Consider the following 18020-nt stretch of genomic DNA (forward strand, 5'->3'; position numbering starts at 1 on the left):
GGGACCCAACACGGTGAAATGGGGGAGGAACTTTCTCAGCACCAAGAGTTGCTTTCCTCCAATCCAGCTGCTTGTCCTTGAGGCCTCATCCCTCCGCAGCTCTCAGAATTCAACAACTACCTCCTGCCTCTCACCTGACTGACAGGGGAAAAAGCAGCAGGATTCTTATTTACTGAGGAAGAAGTGGGGGGCAGGAAGGGGTGGAGAAACCACGGAAGGGGCCGGCTTGGGGCTCAGGCCAAGTCCAGTGCATATTTGGGACCCAGCCCAAAGGTCCTAGTCACAAACATTTCACTTTGATTCCCAGCAGGAACCCCCATAGAATATTCCAATTTCCTTCACACCCCAGGCGGTAGAAGAGTCACAATGCCCACAGCCTACTCCTCCACTCCATCCATACCACTCACCCTCAGGGGGAGTGACCCTCGCTCTCAGAGGGCCTGCCAGCCAGTAGGTCCTTCAAGGTCTATTTCCAACTGTATGTCCACCAAGTCTGCTCTGATTGTGCTTTGGCCAGAACGTACAGGGTTCTTATGTCCTTTAGCATTTAAATACTCCGCAGTTGCCTATTGTGTGTCTTTTCTCTCTAACTGGAATGTAAGCTCCTTAAGGTTGAGGACCCTGTTTTAGCCAGCCTGTGTGTTGTTTCGCACTCCCTGCAGGACAAATACTACTCACCTAGTACGATCTGCAGGGCTCGAAAAGGTGCATTCAGCTGAAACTATGGGGAAATCCCAGAAGTAGAACAAATTTTTTTTCTTGTGCAAAACACCCAAGGTGGCTTACGGTGGCAGGTGATTTTCTTGTCTTATTCAAAAAAGTGCTTTCTTTAAAGCATCAGATCTCTTAAATTATTTCCATTACCATGTCTCCTCTAATCAAGTTTTCAGCAAACTAAAGTAACGAAGCTGAATGACTAGAGATTGTTTTACCAGGTTTGGCAGTGAAAACATCACCATTGGTGGTGCAGGCAGAATCCCCTGACCTTTGGCAATTTGAACCTCAGTATTGGCATCTATAAAATGGGAATATTCCTATCTTGTTGAGCTAGGGTAAAGTTTAGCACTAATGTATGTAAATGATCTAACACAGTGTCTGGTACTTATTAGCTGCTAAAAATGGTAGCTGCGGCTTCTTCTATAAATAGTCATAATAATTGGAAATCTGAAGTCACTCCCATGAGAGAACTGAATTTGACCAGGACCTTATTGTTATGCAGGCTTCATAGGTTGAGAATAACTTATTCAGCAACCTTCATTCCTGACTCCCTCAAACCTTTCACAAAATCCAAAAGGCAAATAGCAACTCTCTTTTTATTATAATTTGTTCGACAAATACTTGTGTGTCTTTGCTTTGCCATAATTTGAGGATGCGCAGAGATGAGTAAGTTCTTTTGGTCATAACCTTAAAGATTATCATCTAATTTGGCTGTACCCTGTGAAACCCTTTAGGTTCTATGGAAAGCTAATTCTTGGGAACTGTTCCTTCGTGTCCGTCTGTAACTGCAGTCATTAATGAGGTGCCTTGCACTGCATAGTTTGTATGTACCTGGACTCACCTCACACATTCCCCAGTCATCAGTCACCTCACACACTCCCCAGAGTGAACCAAACGTCAGACCTTTGGGGCGTTTCCAGGATTGTCCTCACCATGGCACGGTCCATAGATTAATTTGCAAGGAGACCAAGTCTCATTTACAGTGAAAGATGAAAGATAACTCCCTCTTCAGGTAGTACAACAGGCCTTTTGCCTCACAAAGAAGGGAGGGCACTGTGTTCAGGAGATTTGTCCACCAGGCAACTCAATAACCTGAAGTTTGTCCGTGAATTTTGGGAAGATCGTGGTTTGCTTGGGACAACATGAAACCTGTACTTTGTTGTTCTATAATAGTATCTGAGCAAGGTGACGCCTCCAGTAGCAAAGAAACCAAACAGATGAAAGTTATCTCGCCTCCGTTCTCTTGACCATGCTGGGGCACTGTAATTATTGACTGAATGGTTATGAATTGGACCAGGAAAGGAAATAAAGGTAGAAATCTCTTATTTATACAAGCCCTTGACAACTGGGCATCAGGTCCATTTAACGGTTCACATTAATTCCATGCACCTCACAGTTGTTCAGTTCCTCACATCACTCACCACACACAGATACAGTTCTTGACACACGAAAAGAATGAGAAGGCCCCAAATTCCTGAACCTTCACCCCTTCCCCTCACTGCCTTGACTCGAATGCCTGGTGTTGAGGAGGTGCCAAGGTTCTAAGAGATGCCTTTTAAAAATTTTTATTGCTTCCTTTAATTTAGATTGTGGGGAGAATTATAGCTCACTTGCCAGTGCTTATGTTTCCTTGGTGTAATAGGCAGCTTTCTGTACAGTCACAAATAATAGGCCACGTCTATTTGCCTATTTGTGTGTGCTGGAAATGTGTGTTGTCTCACATACCCAGAGGAGATCTTAATTAAAGCTTAATTATGTACCATAAATATGTTTTATTTTTGAACCCAGGAGGTGGGATTTTTGATTTTGGGAAATGTAGTACCTAATAAGTAGGCAGAAAAGGGAATGTAAACAGTGACTGAGCCCTTTAATTTGTCCCTCCTCTGTGTGGCTCTGAACGGGTTTGCAGTTCCAGCCTGTGCATTCCCAGGGCCCTGGCCCAGTGTCTCCCTCTCAGGGCCGCCTCCCACGGGCAGACAGGGAAGAGCCCGTTCGGTTTCTGGGGGTAACATTCCAGAGTGTGCCAGACACAGGAGTGAAGAAATCAAATGAGTCTCCAGGGATGACGGGATTTTATTGGTCGCTCATTCCGCAGTGCTACAAGGGTGCTGAATGAAGTGGCAGCAGCTGTCTTGTCTTCCTGCTCCCCTGCACACCTCCCCTCCCGGTGCTGGTTGTTCGTGGCATTGCCCTCTGGGCCCCTTCCCGTCCACCTGCCTTCTGGAAGCCTGATGTTCTCCTCTCCCTGACTCGACTGTGCTGTGTGCCTGGCCGAGGGTGACTTACCACAGGAGGTAAATTCTACTGGGCCTTCTGGGGCCAGGTAGGCACAGCACTGGGGTCTCCCCCTGGGTGGGGCAGGAGACTGGGAAATAGCACAGGGCTGCTGGCGACTCGGGTCCAGGGTCCAGGGAGGAGGCAGTGGGTCTCATGAAGGAGGGCAAGGAAGCTGGAGGGAGATGGGACGAAGAGTCTTGGGCTACTGGGGTCGCAGGTGGCACTAGTGGCAGGACGAGGCAGCAGTAAGTACTATTGGGCTGCAGGACAGGGGAGAAAGCAAAGACGGAGCAGTAAGGGGAATATTCAACACAGAACAGCGGATGCTCGCTGCTGTCACCTGCACAAAAGAAAAAGAGCAGTCAAGAAGGAGCCTTCACAGTGGGAAAGGACAGAAAAAAGTCCGTGAATGAATCAAAACTCAAAAATTGCTCTTCGGGGGTGGCGTCTCCAGGTTCAATGGGGCAGGAGGCGCCTCGCTTGGATTCCAAGGTCGTGGAGGAGTTAACCCGGGAAATGGCATCAACCACCATCACACCCTTTTCCAGCCAATAGTCTCTGGAGTCCCTGACAGATGCAGGAAAGTTCTTTCCCCACTAAGTTCCCGTGTGGAAGCTCTCGCTGCCTTCTCTGCTCCCACAGCCAATGTAATTAGCTATTCTGGCAGCAACATATGGTGGCCGGCAGGATCTCACTTAGGTAAGGCTCTCCCCGCCCAATCCTCCAGCTGCCCCTGGTTGGAGGTTGTGGTCATGCCTTAATCTGGCTTTTCTGCTGCAGAGGGGAAGCTTGGGAAAAGAGAAAGATGCAGAGAAATCCTGGTGGGATCACGAGAAGGGAGAGGGACCAAGGATGGGAAAGGCAGGTGGACGAGGGAGGTGTCCAAGTGAAGCTAATGATTTGTTCACTAACCTCACACTCAATCTGCCAGCCTTGCTGGAGGCAGAATATGGGCACCTGACAGAGAAGTCATGATCAGAGACCCCCTCACGCATGACAAATCTCTCAGCTCTGCCACTAACCAGCTGGGTCACCTTGGATCACCTGCCTATCTTCCTGAAAACTGTTTCCTCATCTGCAAAGTGAGGCAGGTGTTTGCTCTAGCCTTGCTCCCCCAAAGGTGGTCCTTGGACGAGCAGCATGGAGATCACCTGTGAGCTTCTGAGACCTGCAGAAACCCAGCCCACCCAAACCTACTGAATCAGAACCTGTAGTTTATCTAGGTCTCTGGGTGTTTCTCAGGAACTTTAAAGCATGAGAAGCAAAACTCTGAGATAGGTGCCCAAACCTCTGTGAGGAGAATCACCTTGAGTGCTTGTTAAAAGCACAGTTTTGCACGTCCCTTCATTGGAGATTCTAGTGCTGTGGGTGAGAAAGGGGAACCAGGAATGAGTATTTTAATTAAACACCTTCCTCGTGATTCTTATCATCAGAGAAGTTTACGAAATGCTGCACCTAAAATCAGTTCCAATTCTAAAATGCCATCGTTGTAAGCATCCAGTTGAAAACCATTAAAGGCATATCTCGTTTTACCGTGCTTTGCTCTCTTGTGCTTCACAGGTTTTGAGTGTTTTACAAATGGAAGGTAGAACCCTCCACCAGCAGAAAGACTATGGCTCGCTTTAGTGCAATAGTCGCTTTATTCCAGGGGGTCTGAAACGAAATCCACAGTATCTCTGAGGTATGCCTGTCCCTATAATGGGAGGGGTCTCGGTCCTTATTTACCTGAATCCTCTGTAGGATCTGACGCTATTATCCACTCCTTCCTTTCCAGATGCTTCCTTTGGCTCCTGCAGTGGTTCCTACCTCTCAGATCATTTCTCTGCTGTTGTCTTCTCCCATTCTTCCTTTAACTGTTCTTATCTCTCAAGGTTCTTTTATCATCACTCTTCTTACTCCATCTGTTCTTGCAGGGAATACACTCGTGGTTTCACCTGTCTTTTGTTCACCGTAGGCTCTGGGATTCCTACTGGCGGCCGAGGATCTCTGCTGAGCAGCAGACCTGGTTATCCAGGAGCTTCCTGGCGTTTCCTCCTGGACCTCCTGCCTACCCCTCAAAGACAATGCCCACAGAATGGGACCCACCCTCTTCTCACTTTTTCAGCCTTGGCAAAGGCAACCACCATTGGCTTACTTTTCTGGTCCAGAACTCCGAGTTCTTTTTAATTCCTCCTTTTTCTTTACCCCCACACCCAACAGTCACCAAGTTCCTCCAGGTTTACTTCCTTCAGCATCTCTCAAGCTCGGGCCCTCTTCTCTATCCCTTCTGCTTTTGCTACAGGTCAAGCCCTTCTCATTTGTCTCTGGGTCCATTGTAACTACTGCTTGTCTGGTCTCCCGGCCTGTGTCTGCCCTCGTCCTCCCAACAAGTCCCCTTTCTGTGCTATGGACGGAGTCAGGTTTTAAAATACTGATCTTCAGGTGGGTACTAGACTTATCGGGGGGATTACTTTGTAAGTTATGTAAATGTCTAACCACTGTGCTGTACATCTGAAATTAATGTAATATTGAATGTCAGCTGTAATTGGAAAAAACATTTTTCCAATTAAAAATTAAGATGCCGATCTGACCGCATTACTTCCTGCTCGGCCCGCGTCCATGCCTGATGCGCCATCACCTTCAGCTTGACATTCAAGGCCCTTGAGGACCTGGTCCTTGCCTGCCTATAGGGTGTCAACTTTAGACTCTCCACTTCCTGATTTGTAGCCTGACCCTAAATCAGAGCTTCTCAAACGTAGAAGTGCAGGGATCTTGTTAAAGGCAGGTTCTGATTCAGTAAGTCTGGGTTGGGACATGAAGTCCTGCATTTCTAACAAGCTCTCAGGTAATGCCTCTGCTCGTAGTCTGGGGACACTTGGAGACACAAGGCCCTAGACGATTTGTCGTTCCTCAGTGTCTGCCTGTCTGTCTCTCTCTCCTCCACGCCCTTGTGCACTTAGTATATCCTGCTGGGCACATCGTTCTTGCCTTCCTCCTCTGGCTAAATTCCTTGTCCTTCAGGAATCTCACCCCACTCACCGCACCCAAAGCTCTTAGAACTTACCTTGGTCAGGGCCTGTTGGCGTCCCGCCCTCCCACTAAGCTGTGAGCCCCTGGAGGGCAGGTCCTGTGTGTTTTATCTCTGTATCCCTGGGACCCATGCAGTGGCTGGCAGGTAAGCGTGCGGTAAATGAATGCTGAACTGCTGAATGAATGAGTGATGGGTGAGCAAACCTGTGCCCCCTGCCATTATGTACCCTGGGACAGTGGGGGCAGGTAAACATATTTGCTAGCATCCCATAGATACTGGAAAGTAGTTGTCATCATCGATAATCAAATAGTTAAAATATTTAATAATCAAGCTATAACCTCTCTTACGCCCCAAACTACAATTTCTCTTATAAAGATGCTAACCTGAGAGCAGCCTATGGGAGCAGGCTTTATAAGCAGAGGGAGGACTGGGGATTAACCTTTACCTAAGGCCCAGTCTACACTCAGCATTTTAGTCCTTCTGTCTACCTGATGAGGCAGGTAATAACTCGATTTTGCTAATGAGGAAGCTGAGTTCGGAAAAGTTGCCAGTTCACATTTATAGGGCTATAGAGTAATAGATTAGGGATCTGGACCTCAAATTGTGGGCTCTGTAACACCCCTGAACCCCTCTGTCTTGGAAGTGTTACCATAAATGGACTGAGAATTATGATTATCTGTGTAAGAAAGGGAGCATTCCCTTATGTTGGTTGTTTTCTGACTTGGGCAGATAGCTTGGAAAGTTGTTGGACACCAGTGGACTTGCCATTAATCTTGACCTTTCAGAGAAAATCTTCATCAGAATTTATTTGCAAAGTAAGTTATGAGGATTTGGGATTTGCCTCAAATTTCTTTTCCAAACTGCTCTTCCAACAGATATTTCTGAATTTAACAGAGTTATTTTAGATGTTTATCTTTATAGATCTGAATTCACTGCTTTTCCTTGGTTTTATAAGAACATGTCTTCATGATAAGCGACTATTAGGCTGAATATGTTTTACTGCTCTTACAAATCTGAGTATGGTAATGACCCCACTCAGTAATAAGGGAGGATAATTTCAGAGTGCCTGGCTTTGCTTTAAAGGGCAAGATTTTGGAAGCAGGTTAACAGGACTCCATCCAGATGCGTTTTCCTGGCATATAACTAGGGGACTATGCCCAAGCGCTAGGTGAGACGAGAGGGCAGGAGAGGGCACCCTCACCTCCCATGTGCCTGGCACTGGGGTAGAGAGCACTTGAGGACTCCAGGAGCCAGAACCCTGTAACACGATGGCTGTTGGATGCCTCTAATGCCTGGAAAGGAGAGGTGGCTCCTTTCCAGCTGAGGCTCAGGCCTGGGAAGGGTCTGGGGAGCAGGAGGAGCCCAGGAGCTGGAGGTAACCGAGCTCTCTGCACTTCCCTGTGTCCCTATGCTCGCTGGGCCTGCCTACTGCTTTGTTTCTCATGGGTCCATACAGAATTCTGAAATCAGAATGTGTAACTCTGCTAGGCTTACTTCTCACCCGATGTCAGTGTTCACCTTGATCATGAAATAGGATTTCTGAATCGGTTGCACATCAGACCCAGCTGTGTCTTAACTCTGTCTGGATTTTCCATGTCTTTTTGGAGATAAAGCAAAGCTCTGGCTTGGTAAATGCTTTCTGACTATTCATCTTTTCCCATTTGGTGTTTTGCTTTGGAAATTCAGGGTGTAGTAAAAGTGTCTGTACCTGCATTTATGGTAGAATTTAAAAAATACAACTCTGATCTTTGGCAAAGGAGGAAAACGATTAGAGGGAAAGGAACAACAGTAAGACAAAGAAAACAAAATTTTCTAGTTCATTCTTCCTATGAAATGCAGCTCTCATGTGCTTGATTCATAATGCTAGAATGTACCGAGGGCTTAAGTTGGCAGGCACCCTTCTAACAGCTGAGCATATGTTTTACCATTGAATCATCACAGCAATCCTAGCAGGTAGGATCTGTTTTGACCCCTCTCCCCCATTTTGCTCATGAGGATACTGAGGTACAGAGAAATTACTTGCCCAAAGGTACATAGCAAATAAGAAATGGGGCCCAGATGCTTATCTAAGCATTTTGACTCCAAAGCACTTGCTCACCCATAAGCCACACACCCCACACTGCATAGAGATAGCAAGAAGAAGCACAAGCCAGCTCATTTAGAAACATTTCCGTGGAATATAGGAGCTTAATTTAAAATGCGCGAATTCCTTCTAATACAGTGTGAAGAACAAAGAAAATCTGATTTCTCAGTTATAAATCTATTTCTAGAGGGCACTGATAATTCCTATATTGTAAATAGCCATTTTAGGGGTTCTTGATGGCAGTTCACCTATAAGGAAAAACTCTGTGATACGAGTCATCGTTACATAGATTTGTAAGTCAGTGTAAATCAAACCACGTCCCCAGCTATGTTAATTCAGTAAAAGTCTGGCATAACACTATATGGAAGGTTAACCTACCAAGCAGATGTTGCAAAGGGATTTTACTGTGTTTGATGCCTCAGTTTTGCACAGAACCTGAGGTCTGACATGGGAAGAGGTTTGGTGACTCACTGCCAACTTTGGATTGCCCCCAGAATGCGTTAGGAAAATCTTTCTCTCCAGAGGTGAAGAAAAGCAGGAAACTATAAATTCACCTGGTGAATTGGATCGACATGTCCAGATAATTCAGGTCCCAAATCTTTTTTTCTTTTTCTTTTCTGTAATAGCAGAGTATTTATCTGATTTTTCTGTATGGTCACCACCAGTTAACTGGACTTTTCCTGGACAGACTCAGCTTAAATTCTTGCCCTGTCTCTGGGCTCTCATTTTGCTATGTTGATTAAGGAACTCTGACAATGAGTCTACACATGTAAATTGCGTGGATCTTAACACACCAAGGCTTTGCTGTTAGCCAACTTCCTAATCAGCCCAGTTTGCCGCACAACAGATTTGGCTTCTGGAGCAATGGATACCAATCAGCAGGACTGCTACCCTCGCAGGACAGCCAGGCCACAGTCCAGCTCACGTCGGCACGGGTCTTGGACATGGTCTGGGGCCATAATATGACGATAAGGCTGGTGGTTTTTAAAGGCTTTTACTACAAGTAACATCCCTCCTTTGATGAAATAGATGTCTTCCTGCCAACTTTGCTCTCTTGCCTAAACCTTGATGTTTTCCAATCTAGTAATTCTTCAGATTTATTATGTTTTTTAGAATGTAAAGTGAATTAATCCATCCTTTTTGTCAGTGTTGTAAGTTACATATGGAGAACTCACTTCTGTATTAATCAGACAAGCTAACATCTCCCCAGATGACGAAGCATACCATGTGAATAGCTACCCAGTTTTAGCAAGAAAGCTCAACATTTTATCGAGTGATGGACTTGCATTATTTAAACTTAAATTCATTTTTTTGATCAAAACATCCTCAATTCAATAAATTGCAATATGTATTTTGAAATATTTGGGGAATGATCTTCTCTGCCTTATTTCACTCTTAAACAGCTGAATTAAAAATTCAATTCCTACTAAGAATCTTCAAAATGAGAAATTACCTATGAGGATACAGTCCCCTGGTTAAATAAGGAAAAAGACTTGGGGCTTTGCCTGAAAGGACTTCATTTCAGAAGTCAATTTGTTTTTTTACTTCATGAAAGCAATAAAATGTGGAGGGTTAATAGACAGCTGCCATTTTCTAAAAATGCATTAAGACAACTGGGCGGGTGGTTGCCTACAGGAGCTATTTCAGATTAGAAAGTAGCTGTGATGAGGATGTAAGTGAATTGCACATGATTGACGAATTCGTCGGCAGTTAATTTGGATGTTTCCATTCCACGGCAAGCAGAAGGCAGACCTTTCTGTCTGGTTATCCCAACTTGGACATCAGTTCCCAGAAGAATCGAGTGTGTCCTATAGAGGTTGGCTTTAATGGGGATCAGCCCGAGGGACTGTAAACTTTCCGTTGAATTTATCCCCTTTCTGGATACTATTAAATCACTCCTGCCCCAAGCAGAAGACTGGTCTTTGCTTCAAAGGCAGCTAAAGAGTGAATTATTTACCAAATTGCACAAAAGGAAGAATTTATCAAGCCCCCTTTCTCCCAGAGAGAACAACCCCAGAAGTCGAGGACTTTATTGCTCTTTCTCGGCTATAAATTATGCCATTCAGATGCTTATAAAAGCTTCTCTTCATGCTCTTGCTTGAGTCATAAAACTTGATACCTGGGGCCAAATGCCTTTATCCCCCCAGAAGGGCGAAGAAGATGAAAAGGCGGCAGTTCTAGGCCAGTGCCACACAAAGCCAATGATTGGGCAGAAAATGCTGGCAGTGGAGACAGTTACTCTGCATAATTCACGCCTCCTCAACCTGATATTCTACTCTGAAATGCATTTTAATGTTTGTACAAGATCATCAGACCCTCCAAAACCTGAATTAGCCACTTGGAAAACCCTGGGTGTCACCAACATTCACCAATTTGATTGTTGTCATTACCTTTAATACTAGGATTTTAGAATTTGTGAATTTTAACAAACCAGCACTCACCTGAAGACGGTTTGCTGGCGCCCACTTTCTCTGGTTTCCTTATAGTCATGGTACTTTTATGTTGCTGCTTGACTGATGTTTGGTCAATTGCTGGAAGTTTGGAATCACACTTAACCACAGAATTCTTGGTAGATAATCTTGGCTCGGCTAGAGCATCCTCCTCACCAGAACTCTATCGAAAATGAAAGGTGTCTGGGTGTCAGTGGCCTAGTAGGTCATCTTCGCTGGACAGAGGGGAAAAAAGACAAGCCAAATGCAGTGACTCCTCTATCAATAGCACTGAAGCAACCTGCCGTGTGTGATCAATAGCCCTTTCACCAGAACTTGGTGTTATCATTTAGAAATAATAGAAAAGCTAATGAGTCTATTGTGTAGGACATTATGAAAAGAATGCATGTCTGACCCTTAAGAAATCTGATGACCAGCAAACCAGCTCATGTTAAAAGCTACATATGAAAGCAGGAGAAACTAGCAGTGCTTCTAAACTTCTTGCTATTTGTAATTTGAACTACTTTGGGGGTGGGTGAGAAAAAAAACGTTCCTTGTGTTAATCCTATACTTGACAATGAAAAGGAAATTTAGATAGTGTGTTGGGACTGAATAAGTCAGACCTCAGTTTCATATTCTGAGTTATTGGGTGCAACATAAGACAGACTAATCTTTTTAAAAGCCCCCTACTTGTCAGTCTGCTATAAAGAAGTCAGTATAAATCTACGCACAGACAAATCATGATTCCTGCAGTGTCCGAATATCTCAACACAGCCTTGCAGAGGCAATAAAAATTATCCAGGCATTTGATAGTTTTAATACTTTGCCACACTTCCACCCACCAAAGAAATGATGAAAACAATGTAAATGGCTTATGAGAAACCTGGTCTTGAAGGGTGATTGAAGTCCTGCCTTATGGTTTAGGTCCTGGTGTTAGTATGATTTGCTAGGTGATACACTCAGCAACAAACAAAACCACAAGACTCCCCCCATATCCACCCTGAAATTCTCCTACCACTGATACTAAATTCTCCTACGTTGTGCATTGTAGTCCAGTATTAAAAAGTCCTCTGAAAATGCAGTGCTTGGTAGACACAGGATGCTAAATTAATGCCCCCCCCCCACTTCCCCAACTGTGGCAATTTGTATTGATCTTGCTCATTGTGTTCACTGACAGTTGTGACATTTTCATTTCAAGGCTCCTGACTCAGGAAAATAGTCCGAATAGCTTTGAATTATTGGGTGCACTGTAAACCCTCAAAAAACCCCCTAGTCGTCCGTCTTCTCTAAAGAAGATGAAATCTACAGGTGGACAGGTCGTCATCCTCTAAAACTGTAAATCATGTTTTGTAAATTAGTGTCTGGATGCAGCCTTCCAACAATTATTGTTTCTCCCTACATTTTCAGAAAACAGACCACCCTCAGATAAAGGGACAGGAAAAGGAAAGGACATAATGAATTGGTTGTTCTCCCTTTTCCCTTTTGATTCTGGAATTTAAATAGAAATCCTTGAAAATTATTCTGAAATGTCAAAGATGAAGCATTAGGTCATTTATGAACATGAAATAGGCTCTCCATTCTGAGAAAGGGAAGTGTTGGCAAATTTTAATTATGACACCTAAGATCGTAACAGGCAAGAAGAACATCAGTGAACATGGGACAGAATTTCTTTCAGAAACTACTCACATTCTTTGTTTGCCCCAGGCAGTGGTGAGTTGGGAGGAGTTGGTGAAGAGACTCTTTATTAGATGGGGTGTTAAGCCAAGTTTATGCTTCTTTCACCCATCCATCATCCTTGAGCCTTTAACAGCACCAAAGAAGGGAAAGAAAGCTTGGCATATTACATACGGAATCATGTACCTGTGTCCTACATATGTCCTTCTCTGGTTCCTGGTTCCATCAACCTTACTTCCAGTTAGTAAACATTCTTAATAGTCCAGAAATTGCCCCTGGAAGTGGGTGTTTTGTCAGTTGAAAACTAAAGCCAGAATGGCAAGAACTAAAATACTTATGAATGTGCTACTGGATATTTTCCTGCTTGCTTCATTGAATAATCTTAAGCAAATCACTTGAACTTTTTGTGTCTTTATTCATGTCCTCTGATGTACTCAGCCATTCTCATCTATCCTCTCATGAAAACCCGTCTTATTTTCTGGAGAGGCAGATCCTTGGGTGGAAGAAGTTGTAGTAACTTATTCTGACACTAGCGTGTGATATTTAAGACTCAGAGTCCAGCTTCCTGGGAGTGCACCCTGGCTCTTTCATGTTGTCATTGTGTGACATTGGGTTAGTTCTCTCTGTGTCACAGATATTCTCATTTGTGAACAATGGTATTCACCTGTTGGTGGTTCTCTGAAGATTAAATGAGTTAAGGTATGTTCATAGCACTTAGAACAGTGCCAGGCACACAGTAAGTGCCATGTAAGTGTTGACTTTTGCACCTGGCCATTAATTAATGTTCAACCATTTTAAAAAAAGATTTTTATTAAACTATAGCTAACATACATTATTATATTAGTTTCAGGTGTACACCTGAATAGTTATTCAACATTTATATACCTAAAGAAGTGATCACCATGATAAGTCCAGCAACCATGAAACACTGTACCATGCTATCACAATATTATTGACTATATTCCCCATGCTGCACATTACATCCCCGTGACTTATTTGTTTTACACCTAGAAATTTGAACGTCTTATTTCCCTTCATCTTCCCCCCCTTTTAAAAAATGTTCAATTATAGTTGACATTCAATACTATTTTATATTAGTTTCAGGTGTACAGACAGCATAGTGGTTAGACATTTATATAATTTACGAAGTGATCCCCCTGACTAGTCTACTACCCACCTGGCACTATACATAGTTATTACAATATTTTGACTGTATTCCCTACGCTGTACTTTATATCCCCATGACTATTTTGTAACTACCAATTTGTATTTCTTAATACCGTCACCTTTTTGCACTCTGCCCCCCAAACCCCCTCCCATCTGGCAACCATCAGCTTGTTCCCTGCATCTATGAGTCTGTTTGTGTTTTGTTTGCTCATTTATTTTGATTCCATATGTAAGTGAGATCATATGGTATTTGTCTTTCTCTATCTGACTTATTTCAGTTAGTATAATACCTTCCAGGCCTATCCATGTTGTTGTAAATGGTAAGATTTCACTGTTTTTATAGCCAAGTAATAGTCTGTTGTATATGTGTACCACTTCTTTATCCATTTGTCTATTGATGGACACAGGTTGTTCCATATCTTGGCTATGGTAAATAATGCTGCAGTGAACATAGGGGTTCATATATCTTTTTGAATTAGTGTTCTGGATTTCTTTGGATAATTACCCAGAAGTGGAATTGCTGGATCATAAGTAGTTCTATTTTTAATTTTTTGAGGAACCTCCATACTGTTTTCCACAGTGGCTGCACCAGTTGGCAATCCCACCAATTGTACCTCCACATCCTAGCCAGCACTTGTTGTTTGTTGATTTATTGATAATGGCCATTCTGATAGGTGTGAGGTGATAGCTCACTGTGGTTTTAATTTGCATTTCACTGATGATTAGTGATGTTGAGCATCTTTTCATACGTCTATTGGGCATCTGTTTGTCCTCTTTGGAGAAATGTCTATTCCGGTCCTCTACCCATTTTTGATTAGATTATATATATATTTTTTTGGTGTGATGTTGCATGAGTTCTTTATAAATTTTGAATATTAACTCCTTATCAATGTATCATTAGTGAAAGTCTTCTCCCATTCATTGGTTGGCTTTCTGTTTTGTATTTCCTTTGTTGTGCAAAAATTTTTTAGTTTAATGTAGTCCCATTTATTTAGTTTTTCTTTTGTTTCCCTTGCCCAAGGTGACATATCAGAAAAAAACTATTATTAAGAGCAATGTCCGAGAGTTTACTGCCTATATTTTCTAGGAATTTTATGGTTTTGGGTCTTACATTTAAGTCTTTAATCCATTTTGTGTTTATTCTTGTATGTAATGTAAGAAGATGGTCTATTTTCATTTTTTTTGCATGTATCTGTCCAGTTTTCCCAACACCATTTATTGAATAGACCGTCTTTACCCCATTGTATATTTTTGCCTCCTTTGCAATAGATTGACCATCTACGTGTGGGTTTATTTCTGGGCTCTCTAGTCTGTTTCATTGATCTATGTGTCTGTTTTTATGCCAGTACCATGCTGTTTTGATTAGTATAGCCTTGTAGTCCCTTGATATCAGGTATTGTGATACCTCCAACTTTGTCCTTCTTTCTCCAGATTGCTGTGACTATTTGGGGAGTTTTATGGTTCCATATAAATTTTAGGATTATTTGTTCTAGTTCTGTGAAAAATGCCATTGGTATTTTGATAGGATTGCACTGAATCTTTCGATTTCTTTGGGTAGTATAGACATTCTAATGATGTTAATTATTCCTCTCCGTGAGCATGATATATGCTTCCATTTATTTGTATCTTCTTCAATTTTTTCCTTCAATGTCTTTTAATTTTCTGAGTACAAGTCTTTTTCTGAGTACAAGTCTTTTACTTCTTTGGTTAAATTTATTCCTAGGTATTTTTTTTTTTTTTTTAAGATTTTATTGGGGAAGGGGAACAGGACTTTTTTTATTGGGGAACAGTGTGTACTTCCAGGACTTTTTTCCAAGTCAAGTTGTTGTCCTTTCAATCTTAGTTGTGGAGGGTGCCGTTCAGCTTCAAGTTGTTGTCATTTTAGTCTTAGTTGTGGAAGGCGCAGCTCAGCACCAGGTCCAGTTGCTGTTGCTAATTGTAGGGGGCGCCGCCCACCATCCCTTGCAGGAGTCGAGGAATCGAACTGGCAACCTTGTGGTTGAGAGCCTGTGCTCCAACTAACTGAGCCATCCAGGAGCTCAGCGGCAGCTCAGCTCAATGTGCCATGTTCAATCTTAGTTGCAGAGGGCAGAGGCCACCATCCCTTGAGGGATTCAAGGAGTTGAACCGGCAACCCTGTGGTTGAGAGCCCACGCTCCAACCAACTGAGCCATCCCGGAGCTCAGTGGCAGCTCAGCTCAATGTGCCATGTTCAATCTTAGTTGCAGGAGGTGGAGCCCACCATCCCTTTGCGGGACTCGAGGAGTTGAACTGGCAACGTTGTGGTTTGAGAGCCCACTGGCCCATGTGGGAATCGAACCAGTAGCCTTCAGAGTTAGGAGCATGAGCCACTGGACCGGTCCCTATTCCTAGGTATTTTTTTGATACAATTATAAATGGGATTGTTTTCTTAATTTCTCTTTCTAATAATTTGTTATTGGTATATAGAAATGCAACTGATTTCTGAATATTAATTTTGTATCCTGCTACTTTACTGAATTTATCTATCACTTCTAATAGGTTTTGTTGGAATTTTAGGGATCTCTATATATAATATCATGTCATCTGCAAAAAATGAGAATTGCTTTCTTTCTTCCTGATTTGGATACCTTTTTACTTCTTTTTCTTGTCTGATTGCTGTGGCTGGGATTACCAATACTATGTTGAATAAAAGTGGTGAAAGTGGACATCCTTGTTTCTGATCTTAACAGAAATGCTTTTAGCTTTTCACTACTGAGTATGTTAGCTGTGGGTTTGTCATAATGGCCTTTATTATGTTGAGGGATATTCCCTCTATTCTCACTTTGCTAAGAGTTTTTATCATAAATGGATACTGGATTTTGTCAAATGCTTTTTCTGCATCTATTGATATGATCATATGATTTTTATCTTTAATTTTGTTTATGTGATATATCACGTTAATTGATTTGCAGATATCAAACCAACCTTGCATCCCAGGAGTAAATCCCTCTTGAGCATGGTGTATGATCTTTTTTTTTTTTTTTTGACCAGAGTTCAACTTTTATTGAACATGTTACAAAAGAAGTTTAGTCAAAGAAACCCAAAGCCCATGTCATCATCAGACTCCTCAGATTCTGTCTTTGATTTCACTTCTCAACTGGGACAGCAGTGGTGAAGGGGGCAGGACCTCCTGCTGGTGCTATTGGGGCAGGTCCACCAGCCCCTACATTGCAGATGAGGCTCCCGATGTTGACATTGGCCAGAGCCTTTGCAAGCAAGCCTGGCCAGAAAGGTTCAACATTTACACTGGCTGCTTTAATGAGGGCATTAATCTTATCCTCCATGACTGTCACCTCATCATCATGCAAGATGAGGGTCCAATAGATGCAGGTGAGCTCCGACACGGAGGCCATGGTGCAGGCGAGTGCTGGGCGAGTGCTTGGCAAGCGTTGCCGGGCGTGGTGCTAGTTGCCAGATGAAGTGAGGGCCTTATCCCAATGCAGCCTTAGCTTCCTTAGAAGGACTGAGCACCTTACCGAGAGCTGAGGAAAGGGCATGTATGGTCTTTTTAATGTATTCCTGAATTCGGTAAGCTAATACTTTGTTAAGGAGTTTTGCATCAATGTTCATCAGGGGTATTGGCCTATAATATTCTTTTTTTGTAATGTCTTTGTCTGGCTTTGGATTCGGGGGTAATCGTGAACTCGAAAAATGATGTTGGGAGGCTTCCCTCCTCTTGAATTTTTTTGGAATATTTTGAGAAGGATAAGCATTAATTCTTCTTTGAATGTTTGCTAAAATTCACCTGTGAAACCATCTGAACCAGGGCGTTAGTTTGGAGTTTTTTGATTACTGATTGGGTTTCGTTAGTAGTAATCGGTCTGTACAGATTTTCTGTTTCTTCTTTATTCAGTCTTGGAAATTGTATGTTTCTAGGAATTTATCCATTTCTTCCAGATTGTTGAATTTTTTGGCATATAACTTTTCATAGTATTTTCTTACAATCCTTTGTATTTCTGTGGTGTTAGTTGTCACTTTTCCTGTTTCATTTCTGATTTTATTTATTTGGATCCTCTCTCTCTTTTTCCTGATGAGTTTGGTTAAAGGTTTATCAATTTTGTTTATCTTTTCAAAGAATCAGCTCTTGGTTTCATTGAGTTCTTTTATTGTATTTTTTAGACCCTATTTCATTTACTTCTGCTCTGATCTTTATTATTTCCTTCCTTCTGCTCACTTTGGGCTTCGTTTGCTGTTATTTTTCTTGTTCCTTTGGAGTAGGGTTAGATTGTTTATTTGAGATTTTTCTTGTTTCTTGAGGTAGGCCTGTATTGCTATGAATTTACCTCTGATGGCTACTTTCACTGTGTGCCATAGATGTGGGGTCACATGTTTTTGTTTCCATTTGTCTCAAGGTATCTTTTGATTTCTTCCTTGATCACATTATTAACCCATTCATTGTTTAGTAACATGTTATTTAGCCTCCATGTGTTTGCGTTTTTCAGTTTTTTTCTTGTAATTGATTTCGTTTCATACCATTGTGGGTGGAGAAGATGCTTGGTATGATTTCAACCTTCTTAAATGTATTGAAACTTATGTGGTCTATCTTGGAAAATGTTCCATGTGCCCTTGAAAGTAATGTATATTCTGCTGCTTTGGGGTGAAACGCTCTAAAAATATCAATGAAATCCATCTGATCTAATGT

General features: G+C 42.5%; 2 protein-coding genes across 4 annotated transcripts in view; both read right to left on the minus strand.

The window, feature by feature from the left end:
• Window positions 1-2804: 2804 nt before the first annotated feature.
• Window positions 2805-18020, minus strand: part of MARCHF10 (membrane associated ring-CH-type finger 10) — a 49310-nt gene continuing 34094 nt past the window's right edge. The window contains exons 4-5 of one of the 3 annotated variants that reach the window (XM_033089123.1): window positions 10529-10700; window positions 2805-3334 (exon numbers count right to left, since the gene is read on the minus strand). In XM_033089123.1, the coding sequence (XP_032945014.1) occupies window positions 3000-3334; window positions 10529-10700 (507 nt within the window). In that variant the 3' untranslated portion in view covers window positions 2805-2999. The remainder of the gene's footprint in view (window positions 3335-10528; window positions 10701-18020) is intronic. The other 2 variants (XM_033089126.1, XM_033089125.1) reach the window with 2 other exon arrangements.
• On the minus strand, window positions 16465-16731 carry LOC117012727 (60S acidic ribosomal protein P1-like). The gene has a single exon (XM_033089127.1). The coding sequence runs from the start codon at window positions 16729-16731 to the stop codon at window positions 16465-16467; it is 267 nt and encodes an 88-aa protein (XP_032945018.1).

This window comes from Rhinolophus ferrumequinum, chromosome 21 (genome assembly GCF_004115265.2).
Source record: "Rhinolophus ferrumequinum isolate MPI-CBG mRhiFer1 chromosome 21, mRhiFer1_v1.p, whole genome shotgun sequence".
NCBI classification, from domain to species: domain Eukaryota; kingdom Metazoa; phylum Chordata; class Mammalia; order Chiroptera; family Rhinolophidae; genus Rhinolophus; species Rhinolophus ferrumequinum.

What these genes read in the sequence shown, in the direction of transcription:
- LOC117012727 (XM_033089127.1), bottom strand. Translation starts at nt 16,731, where the DNA reads ATGGCCTCCGTGTCGGAGCTCACCTGCATCTATTGGACCCTCATCTTG.